The sequence below is a fragment of the Parambassis ranga genome, chromosome 2, assembly GCF_900634625.1.
Source record: "Parambassis ranga chromosome 2, fParRan2.1, whole genome shotgun sequence".
Classification (NCBI taxonomy): Eukaryota; Metazoa; Chordata; class Actinopteri; family Ambassidae; genus Parambassis; species Parambassis ranga.
In genome coordinates this window covers 23,082,436-23,106,797 of record NC_041023.1, presented here as the reverse complement: position 1 = coordinate 23,106,797, position 24,362 = coordinate 23,082,436, and the positions used below count along the sequence as shown (strand labels likewise).

The window sequence follows — 24,362 nt, the reverse complement described above, 5'->3', positions numbered from 1 at the left end:
GGTCTGTTCATCAGCTTTAACTGTTTTACTATTTTTCCAGTTTAGACAGGACTCTAGTTTAGACTAGTTCACCACCATACTCTCTCCTTTTTCATAATTTTACATTTTAGTGTCAAGCTGTCATGACCAGATTAAACACAGACACTACATCTAAAGTCTCCTTTCAGATTTTAAGCCATTTACTGTCATTTTATCTGATTGCAGCCCGGTGAAAGGCCCCTTTTCTTATTGTGTTTGCTCCTGTTAGCTGCAGTGTTTGTGTGTCATCAGCCCCACAGGTGCGCCTCTATTTTGGGTCATGCTGCTGGAAACCGTGACTATGCACACACACACACCCTCCTATTTTTTTAACATTTATACTCCTTCTGTTGCTCCTTGAAAGCTTCTAGAGCCACAACTTTTAATCAGAATGTCAAATCCTTCCAGCTCAGAACTGGGCCCAGAGAATAACTAAAGGTTCTTGTACAAGTTCTTATCAAAAGGCACATGATGCTGCTCCTTAATACAATATGCTACGCAGCTGTGCTCAGCCAGAGCTGTCTTTTTATTAACATTTTATTCATCCTATCTAAATGCATGGGTGAATTTGTCTTTTCACTCCTGTTTTGACACATTTTGTGGGGTGCATGCACCAAATGTTACCTTTATAAATATACCAAAAGGGATCTAAAGCCTCTACAGTAGTACAGGATGGGTTGTTTCTGACTTTTCTTTCCCTAAGTAACTCTCAACTATTTAAAGGCCAGAGAGCTGTAACTCATTGCCCCTCTATTCCAAACTTTCACAGCTATAGTCTATATAGCTGGTTAGCTTGGGCCCATTATATCCTGCAGTGTGTGTATATCATTTGTGACAGGCTCATTGCAAAGCAGCAGGCTCCTGCCTGACAGGCCATACCGTGGGAACTACAGTCCCTCAGGCTTGTCACTGTGAGACATTTGGGCTGTAAAAAAAAAGCTGCCCAGTCTCCAACCCAAAAAAGCAAAATGACAGAGATTGTTCCTGTGTTCTCCATGACAATGTGTCACATTCTCAGCAGACATTTCTGTTGTACCTCTATTTAGCTAGATTACTCATTCCTATTGTGAAAATGGAAGCTTTGTTTGTGGAAATGACGGAACACAATAGATCACAGGGAGACAGATGGGAGCCATGCATGCTGAGAGAAGGGGAGTTCTTTTGGTTGGTGTATGTTATTTAAGCATATAAACACTATATATACCACTGAGTTTAAATGAATAAATGTACTGAGTGGAGAACAAGCTTGTCACCATGGAAATGGCGGAGAAGCTTCTTGCGGATGGGAGAGTTGGACACAGAGTGACAGTGGACATGAAGCAATGCTGCAGTCACCGTCCATCCCTCCACCCACTCGACTGCACTTCGATCACTCGATTGGAATAGTAGATGTATGTAGTAGAGCTCTATTTTGACATGTTTACTTCATGGGTTTAGGGTGTGGAGGTTTTCTTTTAACTGGATTAAGTCTCACCTCCAAACTTCTTCTTCCAGTTGCAGGGGATCTTGCAGCGTTGGGTCTTGATGGTCTGCTTGCAGTCGGCTCCAGTGCGAGTTCCCTCCCTGGTACCGAGTCCACAGTCCCCTTCGTTGGCTACACAAACGCTCCACTGCCACTCGCCACAGTCCGACTTCCGCTCCTTCTTTCCTGTGTGACCAAACCATACACTTTTATTTTAAAGAATTAATTTAATTTAAAGAAATTAGTCTTACTTTTTGTTTTGTTTTATTTTAATTTTTCATTGATGCCTGATGTTCTGCCCTGTTCTGTTGTTCTGTTGTCTGTCACTTTGTAAACCTTTACGTGTGCAAGATAAAACAAAAATGTATTATTATTACTGTTACAACTAGGGAGTCATTCTTTCAAATGTTTTCATCCCAGCTACAGCTCTGGTTTAAACAGAAACTTGTTAGAACATGTTAGTTCTTATTAGAACAACAAATGGAAAGTGGTAGCTGCACAGAAGTTTTTCCATATTACTTCAGGCACTTGTAATGGGTTTAGATGCTTACACTAATTTCCAATGCAAACAAACATTTCCCTTGCATTTTAATTAGGTTAAATGTTGTTTTCTTTACCCATGTGGGATTCATCAGACTTATTTCCCTTTCTGCAAAATATTGCTGTTTGTTTCTGGGATGCTCTCAGAGGAGGCCAATTACTTCCACCTTCCACCAAAGTTTTGTTTTTAGTTGTATCCAATTAAATAAGTTGTTCCGAGGAAACACGCTGTGATAAGACTGCATGTTCTCCACATGTGCTGATGTGAAGCTAATTGACAGAATGATGGTGTACAAGGATCACCTTGTTTCTCAGCTTTGCCTCCTTCAGCTGCCATCACCGTTAGCACCAAGAGCGCCATCACGGCCACCCGTGTCCACTGCTTCTGTCCATTCATTCTGAAAGAGAGACGACACTGTTATCAGTCTGTCTACAGTCTACAGCTTTGATTACAAGATAAATAGATGCTAATTGTATTACTCAGTTATGAACACAGTGTGAAATATGGACTAGACTGAAGTGTGTGTGTTCCTAGCAGAATGTCAAGAGACTTTGGAGACATCTAGGTATAACTTTGCAGAGATATCAAGTAGTAGCTAGCTAGTAGTAGCTAGCACTTACATTATTAAATGATGACAACCAAACAACCGACAACTTCCGAGACATGAAGTTAATGTGGACGTGTTCTAAATTGCACTTCACTCCACCTCTTTGCCTGTATTTGGAGTTTAGGTAGACTGTATTGCTGCCAACATGGTGCCAGTCAGAGACTCAAAACGGTGTTTCAGAAACCTATGAAATGATACCATGGGGACTCCGTTGATCTATATATGATATAATATATGTTTCACCTTTAGGACCTGTTTACAGTTGGTGTTAAAATCATTTTTTTAGTTGTCTTCAGGTGCAAAACTGCTCAGAAATCTTTTAATTTAAAAGACCGTGGAGGCTTTGCTCAAGAAAAAAAATAGTAGACCTGTCTGGGAAAATATAGATTGGGTCATTTGTCTCTTCATTACCTTCATGATATTCCAAATTTAGCTGAATTGAGGTTGAAGAAACTAAATAAAGGTTTCTTTCTGCTGGTTTCTGATCAACAGAAATCCACACTTTGGCCTTTCTCCAGCAGAGAGTGAACCGGAGGCAATTACAGAGTGTCTGATGCCAAGAAAAAAAACCTCTCTTCTCTGCTCCTGTAGAGGAGCTGAGCCTGGCAGGGAAATAATGTACATTTGTCACTTTTAATTAATGATGAGCTGGCTGTGAACCTGGACCCTCTCACCCTTCAATATACCTGCGTTCCCAACTTTTCATTGCACTCGGTTAAGATTCATATTAAGTTAAGACCTCTGTATCTCTATACTTAATTATTAGATGTCATTAAAGTGTGTTTTATTCAGCCGTTAATGTCTTCCAGCACTTCTTAGAAACTATAATGAGCCTCACAGCAGCGCCTGCCTGCCAGGAGAGGACGCCTTCAATCCCTCACATGATTGATTTTATACTTTTTTTTCCTGAACGCATACAAACCAAGTTTTGATGAAACACTTCACATTTCATCTTCCAGATTTTTTTTTAATGTTGACTCTCCAAACGGTTCATCCCAATACATCAAAAACTCCACAATGAGGAGTTTCATACAGAAGAAAACCCCAATGAAAGCTTCTTGATAAAGATCATTTTTTTCACGAGAAAGGCATTGTGGCCTTTGAAAAGATAAGAAAGCCTTTCGCTGAGTTAGACACACACACACACCGACAGAGTGATAGGCTCTGATGACTTTGAATGAACACTCCATACAGTATAGGTTAAAGAGAACTTTAACCATTTCCTGTGAGATGACAGGTTTCTCCTCCTCCATCATTCAAATGAAAGCCAGTGTGTAGCTGCTATTTCTGGGGCAGCTATAATGGATGATGGCGGCGGAGGGGTGTCAGAGCGTCATTCAGCGAGGGATAAGAGGTGAGCTGAAGATGACACGAAAAAGTCCTGGCAATATGAGCACAAACCAGCCTCCGAGCATGACTCAGAACCCCTTTAATTTGACGTAAACAGCAGGGGCTTCACTTACACTCAATCCCGCCTGGAGTCATCCCTCATTCCAGCTGGCGAAGATGATTTTTATTTTTTTACCCCTGATAAGTATCATAAAACCCTTCGATTATTTCACAGTTCTGCTGAAGTTGATGCCCAAGTAGCCTGACGCCAAAGTAAAGGGAGTCATTAATCATTACTCAACATGTGCCCTGATTCTGAGCTCGATATTTAAGACCGGATATTACCACACCTAGAGGTTTAGTGGGTAAAACTCTTTAAATAAAAGACAGTCATTTATTACCCCCAGGAGGCTGTAATAAGCTTTAGAAAAGTTTGTGGAGAGTTCATGAATCCTAATTTTTATAACAGGATATAACAGAAGTGTTGTTTTTAGTCAGATAAAAAGGTCTGGTATGCATTAAGTTAGGCTCTGTAATAATGTGGCTGTGATCACAGCTGGAGGGGAAAATCCAACAGTCACAGCGGCGGACTGAACCGTCTTGTTCTGCCAAAAAAAGAATTGGCACATCCCCACACGTCCAGTAGAATATCAGATTCAGAGGATGTCTTACAATCGGGTTGTGTGTTTATTGTTTATTTTGACCCACAATCCTTTGCAGAGCCATGCAGTCACACTGACTGAGCCATCAAGAGACACAGATCTGCGTTTTGTTGTATCTCCAAGATAACAAATGTGATCCAAACCTGGTCAAAGGTCAAAGTGAATTGATCTGAAGAAAACAATAGCATGGCTGGTGTTTAGCGTTGGCTAAAATGCCAAATGGAACACTTGAGCTAATGGTTGATGACATTTTATGGATACATAAAAATGTTTAGCATCTGCTAACGCTCTAAAAAGATGTTCACTACAATCCATTTTGGGGGACGTAGGCAAGGTGTACATGGGTGTAAAATCTTGTTTACAGAAGAGCAAGTGGCCAATTGAAGGATTGAAGCTTGTGCACCCATGTTGATTTGCTCTGCTTTAAACAGTTCCATAATCATTGAAATGAACTGTATGCCTTCATGTGTGCATCGTTAGCAGACACCTGCAGAACTCTGAGTAAGTTCATTCTCATATGTGTGTGTGGGTTATCGACCATCCTCAGGCTGGCGAACATGTCCAGGTTACGTGCACTCACTGCGAAAGAGGGAGGACATTCTTTTTGACATGTGCACTGAATGTCAAACACAATGTGACATTTTGTTTAAGGGTAGTCACGACTGCAGGGTCACCGCCCGTCTTCCTCCACAGGCTGATAAAGTAGAGTCAGTTTACACTTTAATTTTCAGTCTTTTTCTGTCTCTAGCTGGGTGTGCGGTCATGTTTGTACTTGAAATTGCTCTGTGCTGAATGTGCAATAAAATAGAAGCTGATCTCATTTACTGCTTTCAATTAAAAGTCAGGACCCCCTGAGCTCAGGCTGGAACATGAGACCTGAGTGTTTGCAAACCTCACACTGAGCGTGAGTTACTTTGAGTTGAAACATCAAACATCCAGCAGTCAGTGTAGCTCATGAGCCAGTGAGAATTAGCACTATCAAGCCCTCCCATTTGTCTCATTGATCCAGACACAGCTGTGGGTTCCTGGCGAGAAAGGAATGGAGGAGGAAAGCCAATACTGGCCGCAAATCGATGGACCTTCAGTGACTCCTTGTGTTCTTCTGCTAGACATTTTCTGGAGTGCAGACAAACACCAGATTCAAAGCACTCTTCATCTCCTCATAACGGAGTACATAACGGAGTATCTATTTATAAAGATCTGTTGCTTGATATAATGGAAGGAATCAACAGTGAAGGGAGAAAGGAGAGAGCAGTTTAATGAATCAATTATATGGCCCAAGAAAAGGGGAATTGCTCGGGTAATTAGCTGTACCGACTGAGCAAAAAAAGATTTCCGTCATTATCCTCCTGTGAAGAATGGATTTCTGTTTCTTAAATTCAGACCATTAACCTCTTACAAGCCACTTCTTCATCTGGGAACTTGCATATGTAGAGCATGTAATCAGGATCCAGCTCCTCTAAACAGTGTTAACACAAACATTATCACAAGACACATGTATGCATTTAATCTGTCACCATTGTGTCTGTGCTGCATATGACTTATACATGTTATTTAATAACTCTCTGCCTCCCTTGAGGTTGCAAATCAGAGGACGGAGTTTTTCTGACTCATTACGCAGCATTTACAGTCAGGTCTATATGAGGTAAGTCCACCTAAAGTCCAGGTTAATCAACTACAGGTATTAGTTTAGGTGCAGGAAACTTATAAGTTTTGTTTTATTAGTCACTGCCACTGTCAGTCAAGGTCACCTGCAGCAATTGGCTGAGGTATGAGGGGGGCGGGACTAAAGACGAGATGGTGCGGAAGTGCGTAGAAAAGCTGGAGTGAGGTGGAGAAGAAAAGGAAGAAAAGTTTTAGCGACATGTTGGATACAGTGCTGTGTTTTACTTTGTGTGAGTGTATTGTGTGCGAATGTATAGTGGGAGTGTTTCAGCTACAGTTTAAGTAGTTTATTATCGAAGAACGGCTGGAGGAAAAGGACTTTGGTGCATCAACATCGTGTACTGCGCTAAGCTAACTCCAGCTAGGCTACGCACACCTGTGCGGATAAGAGTCTCTGCACTGCCGAGGTTCGTTTCAGAGAATAAAAAGGGACTGTCTGCTTCCAGAGGGACTATTGACCCCACTGTCGGCTTCCTTCTTTTGGACTGGGTTGGTTTGAACATTCCCGCTACCGCCATCAGCACGGCCGTTTTGACGCAAGCTGGGAGGCCTTCCTGAAGACGCCATTGTTGTTTCTTCTACTCCTTCTCCCCCGATCGAAGATGATGTCTTCAGACTCTACACTAAACGGTGAGGTGACATTATTTTACTTCTGCTGAGGACAGAGACTCCGAGGATATACAGGCCTGCAACTGTTTTTGTTATGTGTGTGTGTATTTAAAGTGATCTCACTTAAAAAGGTAAACCTGCGCGCTAGCTACTGACTTATCAAAAGCACAGGGGGTACATTTATAAGCAGGGGTGTAGCAAGCTTTATAAAGGTGTTGGGGATGAGGTTTCGGGTGCGGGTATCTGAGCAAGACTGAAGCTGAACGTAACTAAATGTGTTTGACACACCTCTCTTATTTATGAAATATAGACTTTACCAGGACATTAACTGTTCTGCTTGCTATCACTATCAGTGCATACAGCTATAGCTTAGTGTTTCTGAATCACACTGCATTATCTACATACGTCTACACCAGGGGTGTCCAAACTACGGCGTCAGATTTTCTATGGCGGCTTCTATCTTAAAATGTGTTATTTTTGGCGCGCCAGCCAAACGTATAATACAATCATAAATCATACAAAATCAACAGGCAATTCTTATTTTTGTTTTTAACTCATTGTGTATCGTTTGCATCATGATTCTCTGAGCAGAACATCATCCCTCTCTCTCTGCATCGTGGTGCGTCACGCGGTGCTGCAGGGCTTGGTTGTTGGTTACAGCTATGCAGAGGGCTCCTAAGGTGCAAAATACCGGTTCAGCACTTCGACACAATTCACCACGAGACTAAACATGCTTCTGCATACAACCTGCTATCAGAGAGCGTCTGTACTGTACAAGTGAAGTTACTACGGAGCCCCTCTGTAAAAAAGAAATAAATTGTGGCCACGAATTATGTATAACCTGCGCACGAAATATTGTTATTATTAGTTGTAGTATAGTAGCCCAATTAGAATTCATGGACTGGGTGCATGGGAGCGGGCTGCCCGGCCAGAGAGCAGCCTCCCCGTGCAGCATTGAGCGTCCCGGAGTACTGGGGGGCTCCAGGAGCGCAGGGGAGTGGAGCGGAGCGACCCTTTGAGATCAGCACTAAATGACTCCCACCTGGTCTACCTGACATTTTACTGATGTCTGCTGCTCCTAAACCAGACCTGCCACATAGGATCAGATTTCACCCGCACAGCAGAGTCAATAACTTGCCTGTTGCTCTGTTATCACAACCACACAGTTTCTGAATGTTTTTCATTTATGCTGTAAATTCAGATAACATTTTCTGATCTGTTCATCGGAATGCTAAGATGTTATTTTGTTTGCTGTGTAAGATGTAACATTACAAAACAGCATACACAGATTTTATTGTTTAAAATGACATCGGGGACTGTTGGCCCTCGGAGAGTTTCGCAATATCGAATCTAGCCCTCCCTGAAAAAAGTTTGGACACCCCTGGTCTGTACTTTCCAATATGCCCGACCCTAAACAACACTGCAAGCCATTTATGCCACTCACTCATATTGTTACAATTCACCCACATTTTTTTCAGTACACCCCTGATTCTTAAGTTGAAGAATTCACTGTAGTAAAAATTTTTTTTTCTGCATCTTAATACTGCATGGTAAAAACAACAGTGGTGGTGAGCATAGCTAGATCACAGGATTGTAAGACTGCTAAAAGATAGCCGACTTGCGCTAGCATACATCTCCCTAACTAACTTTGTTAACAACATAGCTGCTGAGGTGGTGATGAGGGTACATGTTGGATATGAACTATTTATCCGCAGATATTACATTGTGACAGAAAGTGACTTCACTAATTCACTGTGATGCAGTGTTCTGTACATTTACTGCCTCACCTTCAGACCTGCTCCTTCCCAGATAGCGTTCTCTACACCAGATTTATGTTTCGATCTTACCCCGCTAACTGGCGGGTTCGCTGTGATTGACTGTAAGGTCTGTCACTCAAGCTAAGTTGACCAATGTGTGTTGCCTCCTGTATGTGTGTACAATCAGAGAGAGAGAGTATTCTCTACCGCTCCATAGGATCGTTCATTGCCTTTCACAGATGTCATTCTTTGTACATCGGCTGTTTAGTTATGTTACGTCTCCAAAAACTGTGGGGGATGAAATGTGATTTTAGAAAAAGTGTGGGTGTTACATCCCCCACGGCTGCGACGCCCATGTATACAAGGAGGAGGGAAACATTGTTCAAGTATGCACACACAGCTTTGTTTTAACTGATGAAAGCTGATTTTATGCAGAAAAAGTTATTCAATAAATAGATGTAATCAAAGTTTTAAAAATGTAAATCAACATTTGTAGTTTTGAGAAACAAAAGATACTTCTTGTATCAACAAATCCCTGATTAAATATGCCCCTAAGTGTTTTATCAGGTTCCAAATTAAGACTGACTGTGTTACATCATAGCAGCAATTAACTGTACACATGTGTACATCCAAGCGTCATCCCCAGACACGTTTACCCTCCCTCCTCCATAAGCCGCATCACTCCATCAGCGCAGCCTGATTAATGTTGTTGCTCACCGGCCGCGGGGAGTTCACGATTCATTTGTGCTGCAAAACAGTGAGGTGATGGGAGGCATCTGGAGCGAGGTGTCCGCCGAGATGGGTGGCTTATTCAATAAGCGTCACGCGCCACCTGTGCTGCTGTGTTAGAGCATGCAGCCGGGGAGGTTTGGGCGCCAGGTGGAGGTGCCTGGATGCTGCTGGTGGCAAGCTGCTCTATACGACCCTCAGCAAGCATGTTACATTGTTGTTGTTTTTCTTCCACAATGTTGCACAAATGACGGGCAGGCACAAAAATGTTTTAATGACTCTGAGATACGCTATAATATTTCTTTGAAAAGGTTTTTCTCTATTATGTATAACTACATTTTGATAAGGATTCCGTTCTGAATAATAAACAAACCCTTCAGAGATTAACAAAAATGTTCTGGCATGAGCACAATCATTTTTATCTTTATCTTTTATCTCTTTTTTTACCTGTAAAGTTCTCAGGTTCCTCTGAGGTTTGTAAACACATTTTTTTTTAATTTTTGGATTTTTGGATTTTTCTCTCTAGTGGCCATTTTAAGAAACAGCGGTTTCTAGCTTTTCTTTGTTGTACATACGATGAAGATTCTCAGTCATCCAGGTCCATTTTCATTCAAGAACTTGAAGCTGGGCATCTGGACTTCTTGGAGTTACTAATCAGAAGATCAAGAAGACCTTCACAATTGCTCTTTAGGAAAACAAAACATTCATCTGAACTGATGAAGCAATGAATCATCTTCAAGGACCTTCAACAAGTCCAGATGTCCTGCTTCAAGTTGATGTATTTCCAGGTTAGTTTGATTGTTTTGCAGCTTGACCTTGTTACATATTGCCACTTGTTCACTGCCACACCCTCTTTGCTTTTCTAAGGTCTATTAAAATGTGGGCAGCAGTGGCTCAGTGGTATTGCAGGGTTGTTCAATAACCGGAAGGTTGGTTATTCACTGGTGTATGGCACTCTTTGCTGGGCTGCCTTAAGCAATTTCCCCATTGTGGGACTAATAAAGGTTTCTTAACTTAATTTAATAGTCCAACCTTTTATCTGTATATTGTAATGCTCTCAGACCCTGACCTTGCATGTGCACGCAGGTGAAGTGGTTAGACTATTTTGAACATGTTCTATTTTACTATTTTACATGCTTTGTTTTACTTCTTTTAATACTTTTAATAATAATACTGTGTTTTTTGTCCAAACATCTATCATTCAAAGCTGGGAAACTAAGCAATCTTATGACTTTTGCTCGAATATTTGTTTCTAAGCCTCTTCTGAAACTCAGTGCACTGACGTTTTTTTTTTGTGGGGTTCGCTGTTTGTTTATCTCCAGTTACAGACAAAGAGTACAACACTGTGTCCTTGGCAAAAGTCGAGCAGAAAAATCCACTTCTCAGTGGCTTTCCCATCTCAGTAGTTGTGATTCACTAGAGCAGGCGAATGCCTCGCCTAGACACAGGGCATATTGAAGGGATTTATTTAGGTGTTTCTCGGCCTGTGTGTTCCTTGAGCTGAGCTTTTGAGAGATTCCAGCACAGATGAAATGAGAAGCGTATTGACTAGAGGACAGAGGACGGCCTTTGAAAGAGACTGCACAAAAAACAGCCGATTACACAAGAAGCATTATACAAAAGGTTAGAGCAGGAATATAGATAACTTTACTACAGGGGAAAATCAAGCTAAGTGCTATAATGCCTGTGGGTTTTATAATGACCGCCATTGAAGAAAAGTGAATAGTTTCCTCATGGGGCCGTGGGATGTCTTAATTGAGGCACGGCCCTATTGCTCATGTGTTTAGGTGCAGATGATTAGAGGGAAATGCCACACATTTCTGACTTGTGTTCTGTAAAGGTCAGACAGTGGGGGGAGAGAATGTGTGGAGAGGGTCCCTGCTATCTCTCAGAACAGCCCTGGAGGAGCCCCCAGGGAGCCTCGCTCCAGAACAAAAACAGCATGTGTGGTACTCTGAGTGTGTGTCTGCCTTTCACTGTGTGTGTCTGTTGTGTTTGTGTCCTGAAAAGACAGCAAAGTTTGAAGACTGGCTGGTTTAATGATTAAAAAAAAAAAAAAAAAACAATAAGGAGGACAAACGGTGTCTCTGTGAGAGCGTTGGAGCAGAAAGAGCTGAAATTCAAGACTTGAGTTTATGCATGAACGCCCCCATTACACTCCTGGTAATTATACGACGCCTCCAAACACCCACTCATTTGCTTATCCTCCCACTCATCTCCATGTCCTCTTATAAACCCCACACTACAATATGACAATAAACACTAGCAAATATCAATTATCCTCCTTTTTTTAGGATTATGAAACAGCAAAATACTACTGTTCTTTATTAATTTGAAATATTTTAACACAAAAAAGAGCCATGGGGTGCACACAAGTGGATTAAACTAAACAAAATAGGCTTCTTTTCAGCAGAGACTAAAGAAAACATGTTTTTTTTTATTGCTGCCTCAGAGGGTAAACATTTCATACAAATATTAGTAAATGGTCAAATTTAGGATTATATGCATGATAGCACAAGAGCCACTGTTAACAGAGTTGTTTTGAGACGTCTTTGTGCTTTCTGCTGACTCCGGAGGCAACAAAAACAAACAGCGGCTGGATTTCACTTTTTTTTTCTTTGTCAGTGTCAACTTCTGAACTAAATCTCTGTATTTTAGACGTTGCCAATAACAAAACCAGTTGAGGATGAAATAATAATATCCTCACTTCCAAAACAAATCAAAGTTTTAACAGCAGAAAGAGACATCATGCGGGGATTGTAGTAGATTGTGCAGAAAATGTTTTCAACCAAGCTGTTTTCAGTGTTCCATGTGACACATTAAATGTGCTATATTACATTTTTATACAGCATTTGTTACTTTATTATTTGTAATTGTTATAAACATTTTTACGAGTGTTAATATTAATTAACATTATATTAATGTACATTTTTACAGATTTCTTTGTTTTTTATGGAGTTTCTCTGCTACATTCTTTCATCATGTACGTAGGAAACATAGTTTTTCATTTAATTTAGTTTTTAATTGACCTTGAGGGAAATGCAGAAATATTTTCAGTGTGTATTTCCAGGCATCAAAACTACTTTGTACTCATAAATTATGTGGCAAACCTTTTCCATCTGCAACAAGCTTCTTCGACATTTCTCTTCACTACTAACCCAGTTTAGAAGAATTGATTTGCACTTACTAACATGACCGCAGGAGGGAGCACATATCTACCAACATGAGTTAAAAACAAAACATGAGTTAATTCAACACTCACATTTAATTTTTGTTTCTGGTGAAGGCAGGTTAATAACTGACATAAAATGCGATGTATTGAAGGCTGAAGATGTAGCTGCACAGTTAGTGCCGAAGTTGCAGGAGTGACATGAGGTGCATGTAAAAAATAGGACTGGGGTTTCTAATGTGTGATCCAAACTAAGTTTAGTTTAGCAGTCCTATTTTTGAATTAATTTAAGGCTAATACAAGGACTGAAATAATTGAGAAAATTCCTCATTTGTGCATCATCAGAGCATTTTTCCTCAAAAAACTGAAGATGTAAGTTTATACTAAAACAACCAGCTGTGTCGTATTTGATAGTTTGCCAAAAAAAAGCCCTCTCCATTCTTTCTTTGAGTCAGCAGGTTTTGATCGTCCTAGATCACACTGATATGGATGTGCACTATTCATGCCTCTGCCTATTTTTATCCTGTCCGCAAATCTCCATTCCTCACAGTGAAGAAAGCTACAGTAAAAACACCTGTGTGCAGCCTGGCTGCAGGGGACATCTTATCACCAGTCGTCGTCCTTTTTTCCTTTTCTTTTCTTTTTTGCTTTTCTCCGTTTGGGTGCCTTTTGATTGCTAGAAATAGCTGTGCTTGTTCCCCTCAGATGCTGTCTGTCTGTCTGCTGGACCTGTGCAGCCTCACCCCCCTCCTCCCCACCCCACTACCCCCTCCTCCTCTGGCAGCTGCTGACAGCCCAGAAACAAGAGCTCCATCCCGCTCCAGCCCTCAAGCCCATTGCTGTTAGCATCAGCGGTCACCTCCTCCTCCTCTCTCTCCACTCTCTCTCTGACGCTTTCTCTCCAAAGACACCAATTTAGAGGTGTCTGTCTAATTGAGTAGGCAACATTTATCTTTGTGTGTGTGTTCTCCTCTCAGAGACCCGCTGAAAGCACCTTGAGTCACTTGTTCATTAAAGAATGCAGGATGAGAACACCTATGCACTCAGCGTGGGCAGATCTGTCCGCCTTTTGATTGAGCTATCCTCCATCTTTTTTTCTGTTTTTCCATCTCATCTGCCTCCTCCTTTCGTTTCCTTTCTTTGCGTCTTCATGCGTCTCATTCTCTCTATATATATCTTTATATGCAGTTATAGCTACATAAACCATGAACTCTCTCCTGTCTGTCATCCATCAGCAGAATGCTAGCACTTTAAAGGCTAAATTACTTTTAGCTTTCCTAAGAGGAAAGCACTTTTTACCATCTTTTTTTTAGTTCAGTTCTAATATATAAATGATACTATATGTGTCAAAAAGGGAGTATAGTGTGGGTTTGTCTAAAAGAAGGAAGGCTGTTCACTACATTCACTCCTGTTCACAGTGGACTAGAGACCTGCATGGGACTGAATTTTCAATCCCGCTCCCGAAGCCTTGCTGACCGCTCCCGACCCAATCCCGAAGTTTATTCCAACCTGACCCTGCGGAGTTCTGTCGGGTCCCGAGACACAAAAAGTTAGGCTGTTATTGAGGCTATTTGGGGCTATTGGACCATAGACCGGACATGACCCGGTACCTGCTATCTACTAATACAGATCTGCAGCCACTAAGCTGTGATTGTATTCACTATACATAACTTTTTTGTACTTTTAAATGCATAGTTGTTCATATATCTCTCCTGCGTAGGTGAACATTTCAACATCCAATCCAATCCAATCCATCTTTATTTATAGAGCACCTTTTAAAAGACAACAGGGTCAGCCAAAGTGCTGTACACAGCCTACCAAGCATAGAATAATTGACTAATAAAATAGAATAAAATGAAATAAAGTAAATATAAGTTTGATAAAACATAGGAATATAAAACCATACAATAAAAGCACCAGTCAGGGGTAAGAACAATAAAACAAGTAAAAGTCAACAACTCAAACAGAGTTAAAAGCCAACATGGAGGTTATCTCTTTTTTTTAATTTCCAGCCACTGACCTTCAATTGATATTTTAAGCAGTAACCTCTCTGTGAACCTCTCTGTCATGGTTTTACTTCCATATTGGTTCCACCTGTGCCTGGGTTTCCCCATTAAGTTTTAGGTTGCTGTTCCACTCTAGCTGCACCTGTGCATGATGGATATTCCTCTGTCACTTCATCCTTCAGCTTTTTTCTATATATTTTGTGGTAGTTGTATTGTAGTATTGTCTTTAGGATTTTTTTAGCCAGTCGCCACATTCAGCTGATTTTTCATTTGGGTCTTCCGAAACATTGTAGAAAATCAAAAAGTTTAACAAACATTTGTCAGATTTGCTGTTTTTGTTTGACTTAACATCTTAACAGAATTGCCACATTTCCAAGGTGTCTTTGAAGGCCGCATAAGGCTTTCGTATACAGTTTCATAGGTGAAATAGTGACTGCTGTCTTCTTATAAGCTGTTTTTATAACACAGCTTCACTTCTGAACAAATGCAAATTTGTCCTGATGTTTCATAAACTCACCTGAACTCCTCACAGTGTGTACAAAATAATAATCTGTGACATTTTCATATAAATAAATGTGATTTTGCTCCATCTCTGCTGCATACAGTGGATTTGCTGCTGCTCCCTACAGCAGCTGTTTGTTACACTAATATAAGTGGAAGATGATCTTATAAGAAAAAAGCCGCCGGCAGGAAATCAAACTTAAAAAGAAAGTCCAGAGTACTATCATGACAACAATTACACATATCTGCTGTGGCGTGTAGGTGAGGCCGTGCTGTATGTGTCTCATGTGTGATATTAATCACAGTCCCCTCTGTGCTGTTGTGACCATAATGTGTGAGAAGCCAGTGTGTAGGAATTGTAGGCTACTGCAGTGTTATCTCTCCAGCAGCTCCCCCTCTCTCAGCCTTGCAAGTGTGACGGCTGGTTTGGGGAAAGTGTGTGGGAAACCTCTGTGGGCAAAAGTCGGAGTGTGTGTAGGAGGTAGATGTAGGTTATCTGAGACAGAGAATCTAAGTTATATTCAGACATGAGCTATGCCTCCTTTTTCCCTGGCACTACAGTATGGAGGCAGGCAGTGGGGCATACTCTAAAATGTTTAGATTTTCTGATCATATTTCAAGATTTTAATAATAAAAATATCAAGGGTGGATTATCAAATGAGTTCATGCACGCTTTTTTTGTCAGGTTTTGCCCTTTTTATTAATGACTGACTGAAAAGTTTAGCTTTGCTAACATGACTTTTTTATTTCTTTAAATTAAACATTTGTTTTGGTCATTTAAGCAAAGTTTCTTTAGGGTTTATTCACATGTGGGGATGTGTATTCTAGCCTGCATTGTTTCTAATGGCCTGCAGGGGGTGATATGAGTAGCTAAGCTGAGTGCTAGGCAGAAGGCTAGTCAGAGAAAATGAAAGGTTAGAAGGTGCAAGTGCAGGATGAGTCACACACAGTCATTGTTTACTCCTTTAGGTCTCATTGTGTCTTGGTGACAGTGGTGGCAGCATTAGCTTGCGAGGCGTGCTAAACTGTGCTGTCAGGTAGACATGCACAAGATGTCAAGTTTTGCGTACCTGACATCCATGAAAGACAAATTGTGTGGGCGGTTTCTGTTTCACTTCAGTTTAGCAAAGCAAATTGTGGTGGACAGATCTGACAGCTCTTCTCACCATTTTGAGGAGATGTAATGTTGTGTTTACAGTATTATGTATGTATGTCAGACTGCTGGCACACAGTGTATATTTATTTACCTATTGCCTGTAAGCTGGTGCTCCTCTGAGCCCACATGCTGTGAATCAGAGGGTCCCTTTATGCTCTTCATTCTTGAAATAGGCATTAAAAGCGCAGCGTCTATATGGTCTCAGATGGTGAATACCAAAGATACAGTATGGCTTCTTTTGTTTTTGCTGAAGCACTACAGCCCTGTTGGTTTCCCTTGTTGTAGCCTGAGTGGCAGCGGAACAAAGACTGACTGCAGATTACGAAAGCCTCACAAAAGGCGAACAGCAGTGAATTTCCCTCCAGGCGGAGGCTCACCTCAGATCACACTGCAGCAGCGGGGGGAAATAGTTACACCTCAACATCTACGGGACGCGCGTCAGACGCCCTCGACCAGCCGAGACCCCCAGAAGTGATGCTCAAAAAACGAAAAAAAAGCCTATTGATTTTAAAATAACAATAATCGTCGGCCTCTATAGCCCTTTTTGAGTCGCAGCATTACTTCAATATCCGTCCAATTTCAGGGATGACTGCAAGCGAGCAAGTTTAGGCCTTTTAATCACTAACCTGTAGGAGGCAATCATCACTGGTCAACTTATTTTCTCCCAAGGACACCTGTCAGTGACACTTCAATTTGCACCACATGCACCCCAACACACACCGGAGGCAGGTGCAGATTCACTGTTAATTAGTGCATCCAAAACCCTCCGTTTGATTCCCATCTCCAGTCTGAAATGATTAATATTCACTAACATGCAGCTCCCAGGAGGACGACCTGCAGAGAGATGGGAGTTTTAGGTGCAGCACAGAATAACACCGCCTCTCTGCTGCTCTGGTCAGGGATTTGTTCCAATCCCTGCAGTTTTTTTCCCACCTCAAAATACCCCTTGCAGCCTGTTGGAGACTAAAATACAGATGGACAGAGGTGAACGAGGAGAGAGAGAGCTCATTTTTGTTTTTGCTTGTCCTAACATTATCTGCAAAACCTCTGCCTGAAAAACCAAATATTTAACAGGTCACGGGTTTTTCTGCTGCATTTATTTAAAATGTAAACATCCGATTCTCATTTCTTAGGTAAAATTTAAATCGGTGCTAATCAGACCTACTACCTACTTTGCTTAACTGCTAGCTTGCTGTAAGCACCACTGGCAAAGTAGTTAGCTGTTTTTAATTACCGTACAACATTTTTTTATTGGAACACTTGCTGCTCAAACTGCTACCTGGCAAGCTAACTCCTGATTATCTTGTTATCCCCTTAGCTAGCTGCTAATCCAAGCCAGGTAACATAGAGTGGACAGCTAATGTACCACATGTATTGATGAAATATATATTTAGTATTTTGCTTACCTGCTCTGTAGTCATTTATGTTGTCTATTCATGCTGCAGGAAGTCATAATGGAAGCCTTTTTTGCTGCTCATTCACAACATTTCTATTCTTATTTTTACTGGCCATGTAATGTGAAATAGTCTGATTTATATTTTACCTGATTAGAATTCCTGTCACAGTTGGTTTATAAACTGCAGGTTTCACACTCATATTATGAGGCTATAAAGTTGTGCAGCTCCATCTGCAAAAGGTCAAAAATAAATCAGTGGTCACTTCTGTGGATGGTAATTTCTTTTTAGCATATTCTCCCTGTTATCTTCACACCTCCCTTTAGATCACTACTTTATTCCTTTTTTACAGCAGGAGGTGGGTGTTTGAATTAGGATTTTAAAGCTAAATGATTATTATAATTTTCCAGTCCCACTTCAATTCCCCACATGAAGGGTAAATGGGGGGGTGGGCTACACATGACTCAGCCAAGTAAAATAATCCACACAAGTCTAATTGTCTTCTTCTTAATTTGCATCAGAAATTAGAAGCAGGGGAGTTTGTTTTGATGGTGATATTGGTTTCTTTTGATTTAACTGTCAGCAGAGGGCTCTCATGATCCATGTGTAATGGGCCTGACCTCTGGTGCAGTAACTGTATTTAATGACACCCACCATCAACTTCCTTTTATGGCAAATATTGAGCAGAGCGTCTCTCTCCTGCATGCTCTGTTTTTCTGCCCCAAACAATGGCGAAGATGGCCTTATCATTTACCTTTACCTCACGGTCTGACACCACATCTCTGTGTGTGTGTGAGTGTGTGTCTTTGTTTCCTGCTGCCCGATGTCCCATTTTCCTCGCTGTGACTCTGGACTAAATTATGTCCACAGTCTCGCTCTCCTCGCTCTGACCTCTGTGTGAAGGTGTTTAAAAGCCTGTTTTGCTACGCAGCTGTCATACTGAGTGGATGACCTCATCAACTAGACACTGGCCTCTACTGGGTAAAATAAGTTATTGCCTGAGGAAAGGCAGAGAAAAGAGCGGTGGAGATGGTTCAGATAGCATCATCTCAAATGGCTTCTGGGGATGGCAGATGTCAGACATATTAGGGGCTCATTTAAAAATATATTCCTTGTTGATGGGTTAGTTTTGGAGTATAGAAAACAGCGTTTCTTGTGAACCTATGAGCCTTCTCATCAGCCACTAAAAAAAACTGGATCCCAGTGTTTTGGCAGGCTTTGAATTACCTGCAGTCATCCCTGCCTAAATTGTTCAAATATGTTAGAAGTTGATCAAACAGAGAGGGTTTTTTCGAAGCGTGCAGCCGACAGAGCTCTCCCTGTGGGCTGTTGGGGATCAGACATGAAAACAGGGAAAGAACAAAGGCTTGTCGGGACCGGACCACAGCAGCCCATCAAAATTCATTTGGTGAAACGGGCATGAAATACCTGCCGACTGCAAGAACCTCTCAAACATGTCAAAACTCCACTTCTGTCTTGTAGAGAATGTGGTGTCAGAACGGGGAGATTCTTACATGTGAGGGCTTCATTTGTGTTTTTTTCAAGAATAAATCGATAAATAGTGTCTGACAAGTTACATCAGTAAATTTAGTTGTTTAAAGGACATTTTGTTTGAAGGTGTTGCTTTTTACTAATTTCAGTCATGACTATAGCAAAATAAAGCGATACAAATCCAGTTTTTTTACCTTTTGTTAGTACGACAGGTGTCTCACAGTAACAAACCCAGAAAAATGACTGCAGTTCCAAAAAAGCACTCTTGAACACATTGTTTTACTGTGCAGAAATTAACCATCTGGATAGCTCTCATCCCACTCAAGTTCTGTTAAAGACACTTACACTACCGAACTGTGAATATTAGCAGTTAGCGATGATGTTAGACTTTCATTTAAAATGAAATACAACTTCAGAAAAAAACACCACATTTGGTCGATAATGCCCTGTCAGATATGACACATGTACGCTAATGGAACATATGATACCAGACAGACAATCAGTCTTGGGACTGATTGTGCTGCAAATGTCCAAGCAGATATGTAGGTTGGGGATGGTGGGTGTGCATGCAGCGCCAGGAGTCTGTGGTTCAGACCACCAGCTGTTTTGTTTTTAGACACTGTTTACTTGCGTTTTCACTCCTGGTTAGGTTTTGTTTTTAATCTTGGTTGGATTTGCCATTTAAAAAAAAAAAAAACACGATAAGGAGTTCGGTAGATCGTTGGTTGCCATTTTCAGCTACCATTGTGATATGACCTTACTCCAATGAACATGTAGGGATGTGGCCAGAGGAAAACACACATTTTCCATTTTCAAAGACTGAAATCTCGACCTCATGTTGTGTTTTCCTGGTGATGGCAGATGATGGAACAGACACACTAACACTACAGAACATGTTAGCATTGTGCTAAAGAGCAATTAGGCAGGTATTAGTTCAGTTCAGTGCATGCAACTAAAAATTGAAAGGAAAGCTTGTTGCCCAGCACTAAACTGTTCATCAACAGTTAGCAGCTTGCTAGTAAGAAATACTGGGTCTTTTGTGTGTGTGTGTTTATGTTGACATATATGGCAATATGTGTGTTTGGGCACTATGATGACAGTTGGCGTACTCACAACAGTCAAAAAGTTTGAAACTTGGTGGTCCCCATCTTGGTGATACAGACTGGAAAGGTGTTTATTTAAACATAAAAGCTATCAGTTTGATTGTTTAGCAGTCTGCTAGTGTTAGCTTGGTAGATTAGCGAGTGAAATACATTATCATTGCTAGACTTGCCATGTTTGATTTGAAATTCATGCCCAGCATTTATATGGTCATTTGTAAAAGCTGAAAAACATTTAGTTTTTTATTATTATATTTATCTTTGCATTTCTGTTTGTACGAATTACTGATTAGTAGGGCTGAACGATCTATCGTTTTAGACCGAAAATTGCGATTCAGTATGATGCATGTGTGTGTGGTCAGTACATAATAACTTATTTGGTCTCTCTGCAAAAAGTGCTGAAAAACAGCAGTTTCTTAGAGATACCTTCCACAACGGAGAAAGAAAGCTATTTTTAACTTGTTTACTTCAGTTTGCAATGATAGTGTCACTCAGCTCCGACTCCGCCAGGCTCCTTGCGACCCTCAATGAATCAAACATCGCTTACAACACACTATATTCCAGCTCCCGGTGACAGTCTTATTTCCAGCCATCGAAGAAGCAGAAAGGGGACGTTATTTACCGAAGACGGTAGACAGAGGAAGATTGGACATCCCTGATCTGTCAAGGACGTGACTTTTGGTCGAGGCGAATCCGTCACTTTTATTGCATTGTCTTTGTGGCTATTTGGCACAAGGAAAGATCGAATTGGGAGGCTAATGTGGAGCATTGGCTTTATCCAGCACTGTTAACTTTCCCGGACAGAGATACAGTCCGATCTATAACCTGTGGATTCAGGATTCTTCAGAAAACTGCTGATGTGGGGCTAAAATAGATCAGGCCAACCAGCATAAGACTGTCTGGTTTAGCACCCAAAATAGTTGGCACCTGTTGTCCTTATAAATAACCTCATACATGTGATTTGAATGGGGGAAAAATTGGCATCCATGCAGTGTGTGTGAGTTTTAAGTGGAGAGCAGTCAGCGAGGAGGACTTGTGCCACACCACAGAGATCCACCGCCTGAGGTCTTCTGACGTCAGCTGGAGAAGCTGATGGGAATTCAATACACAGCATCCACACCGCCTAATTTATTCTGCAATAAAATCGGCTGCAGCTTGTTTGTCTGCTGTTGCATTGATGGCTCCAGCAGATGAATGTCACTGAAGTTCACCACAGTTTCAGTTTTTTGTCCTCCACTGGATACGGCAGGAATCTCTTTCAGTGCATTCACTTATGTCTGGACTTTGACGAGGCCATTCCAAAACCTTGATTCTTCATATTTTTTTCGCCATTCTGATGTAGATTTGCTGCTCTGCTTTGGATCATTTTCCTGTTGTATGAACTTATTGGATGAATGTCTTCACGTTTACCTCTAGAATACTCTGGTATACAGAAGGGTTCCTGGTTCCTGGTGGAATGACTGCAAGACAAGCCCAAATCATCAGCCCTCCACCTCCATGCTTGACAGTGTGTATGAGGTGTTTCTGTTTGTTTTTTTTCTCTGATCATTGAGCTGACTTTTCTGGAGCATCTACTCCTTGTAAATAATCTTTTTCACCGTTAAACTTCAAATAGTTCGAAATGGTTTTATAACACTTTCCAGATTGATGTGCAGCAGCAGTTGCTTCTCTAACACCACTGTTTATGACATTGTGTAAACACACACCTGAATGCTGCAGAGCAGCAAAACGTCTGCTTTTATAGAGTCTGCACACCTGTTGATGATCAAGTCATCAAAGACTGATGGTCAGCAGCACCTGCTGCAGGTCAACTAATTAAATCCTTTGGAAGCCGTAAGAGAACGCGCAGGACTGAACATGTTTTTTTTTTTTTCTTTTTGGCTTCGGTTTTGCTAAATAAATAATGACACAGTGAAAACAAAGACGTGATTTAACACAAAAAATATATAGAACTAAAAAAGGGAGCTCTAACTTCTAAACATGACTTTCCTGCACAATAATAGGGAGCGAAAACACCACCAGTAGTGTCTTTCTGCTGACACACACAATGTTGACATCCATCCCATTCACAAATCTATTTCCATCCATCAGCAACAACAACACCACCACCAGACTTCCTGTCATTGTCTGCATTCAATTGCACAAAACATCATTTACTTCGGATTTATTTACCAAACCATAAATGCATGGTTTGGGATGGAGAGGGTTGGGTGGGGTATGGTGTGGGGGGCTGTTCTGCTGCATCTAATCATTCCTATTCAGAATGGAAACTACTGTGCAAAATGCCAACAGCCCTTCTGTGACATGGCCTGTGCTCAGCTGTGGGGTGGGTGTAGGGTTAACAGTGTAGGGAGGTGGAGAAATGTGTGGTGTGTGTGTGTGTGTGAGGGAAAATAGCTCTTGCCCACAGTCACAGCCCAGGGCATAAAACATAACCTTTCAACTTGCCACTGAGCATTAGAACAGTCAGAGGAGACATCGCGTCCTCATGTATTACACTGCACAGTGTGGAGGTGGGGGGCTGCTGCCTGCGCTGACACCCTCTTTTACTTTAATGTGTGTCAAACAAGACATTGCAGTCAAGGTAGTTTTATCCTGTGTGTGAAAAAGAGTTCAGACCTGACACAACTGGAGTGCAGAGCTGGTTGTCTCAGAGCATGAAAGATTTAAAAAGAACAATTTCTATACAAATAAAATGATACGCTAAATAAATCAGTAGAAAATGTGTAATGGCAACTTCTGTTTACACAGCCAAACATGATGCTTCTTTAAAAATGAAGGTTTTTCTAGCTCTTCAAAGTGGCAACATGTTCATGGCTCACAAAAACAACACAATAAGTACATTTAGTACAGTTCAAAAGACAACATTGCGTGTTCTGGGGTTTCAGGAAGCAAGCTTTTCTTAATGTGACAAGCTTTTCTGCTATTTTCTTCAATGGAATCCCACCCCGACACATTTTACCTGCAATTCAAATTCATGTGACCAGAAAACGGCACAAAATGGAGCTTTTAGTGATAAATATTTTCACTTTACCATCGCACTGCAGCAAAGCTAGAGGTGTAAGGTTATCCTTCATTTTTTCTTACTTTAATTTAAATTTTTAGTTGCTGCTTGCTAAGGTCTAAACTATATTTAGAAATACAAATCTGTATTCTATTACCTGCACTTCACACGATCACAGGAGGGCGCTAGCTACAATAAACAGCATTTCATTTACATTTAAAATTTGCTGTTATCTGGTCAGACTGGTAAAGAATCCATTAACTCATACCATGGTGGCCGTTTCTTTAAACTAACCAAGTAAGTCTAAACGGTGACCAAAGGCGACAAAGAAAAACAGCAACACAAAACTTAAAAATAAAACAAGACTTTTCGCCATCCTTTGTACCTGAGCTCAGTTCATTCAGATGCAACCCTTCTCGCTCCCATACCCTACCACACCCTGAAGAACAGGAGGATGGGAAATGTCATTAAAGTCAGTTAATGCAGTGTACTGATTAAAACACCCAGATGTTACAGGAGGGGGTAAAAAAAAAACTACAGAGACCCTGAGTTCAGCTCCTAGCAGCGACGCTGTTAGCTCTATGGTAGCTGCTGATGGATCATGTCCTTGTCACGGCACAGACTTGTTCGTCTGATTGGTCAGTCTGCAGCCTCTACAAGCCAAGCATGAAAGATACAGGGACTGCGGTACAACCATTGAAGTTAAGGCAGCACTCTGATTTTCTCTGTATTCCCTGGTGATTACGGTTAAAGGTCACCCGGGTACATAATTGGCCTTTTCAAGGTACAAATAGTGGAGGTTCAGAAACTGACTTGCAAAAAAAAGGGGGGGGGGGCTGCTGTATTGTAGCTCAAATTTTTTTTCTTTGCTAACCTTACAAAGTTGTTTTGGTGGTGTTACTAAAGAAAGAACATGAAGCAAAAACAGAAGTAATAAAAGAAATAAAAGTCCAACAAGGCATCATTCATCTCTATTTACAGACTTTTCTGTCTTTAAGTTACCTCACCCAGACAACTATATTATAATAATTTGATCAAGAGTTTGCAACAAAACTACCTTAGGTGAGTGAGAATAGAAATGGAGAGCGCACAGCTGTTGCTGTTGTTTTTCTGGTGACAATCCAAAGACAAATTAATTTCTTCAAGAACACAAATACACAGT

General features: G+C 41.1%; 1 protein-coding gene across 1 annotated transcript in view; it reads right to left on the bottom strand.

The window, feature by feature from the left end:
- Window positions 1-24,362, bottom strand: part of ptn (pleiotrophin) — a 41,935-nt gene that overhangs the window by 9,540 nt on the left and 8,033 nt on the right. Inside the window, exons 2-3 of the mRNA XM_028399082.1 lie at window positions 2,324-2,418; window positions 1,493-1,666 (exon numbers count right to left, since the gene is read on the bottom strand). Coding sequence (XP_028254883.1) covers window positions 1,493-1,666; window positions 2,324-2,417 — 268 coding nt within the window. The 5' untranslated portion in view covers window position 2,418. The remainder of the gene's footprint in view (window positions 1-1,492; window positions 1,667-2,323; window positions 2,419-24,362) is intronic.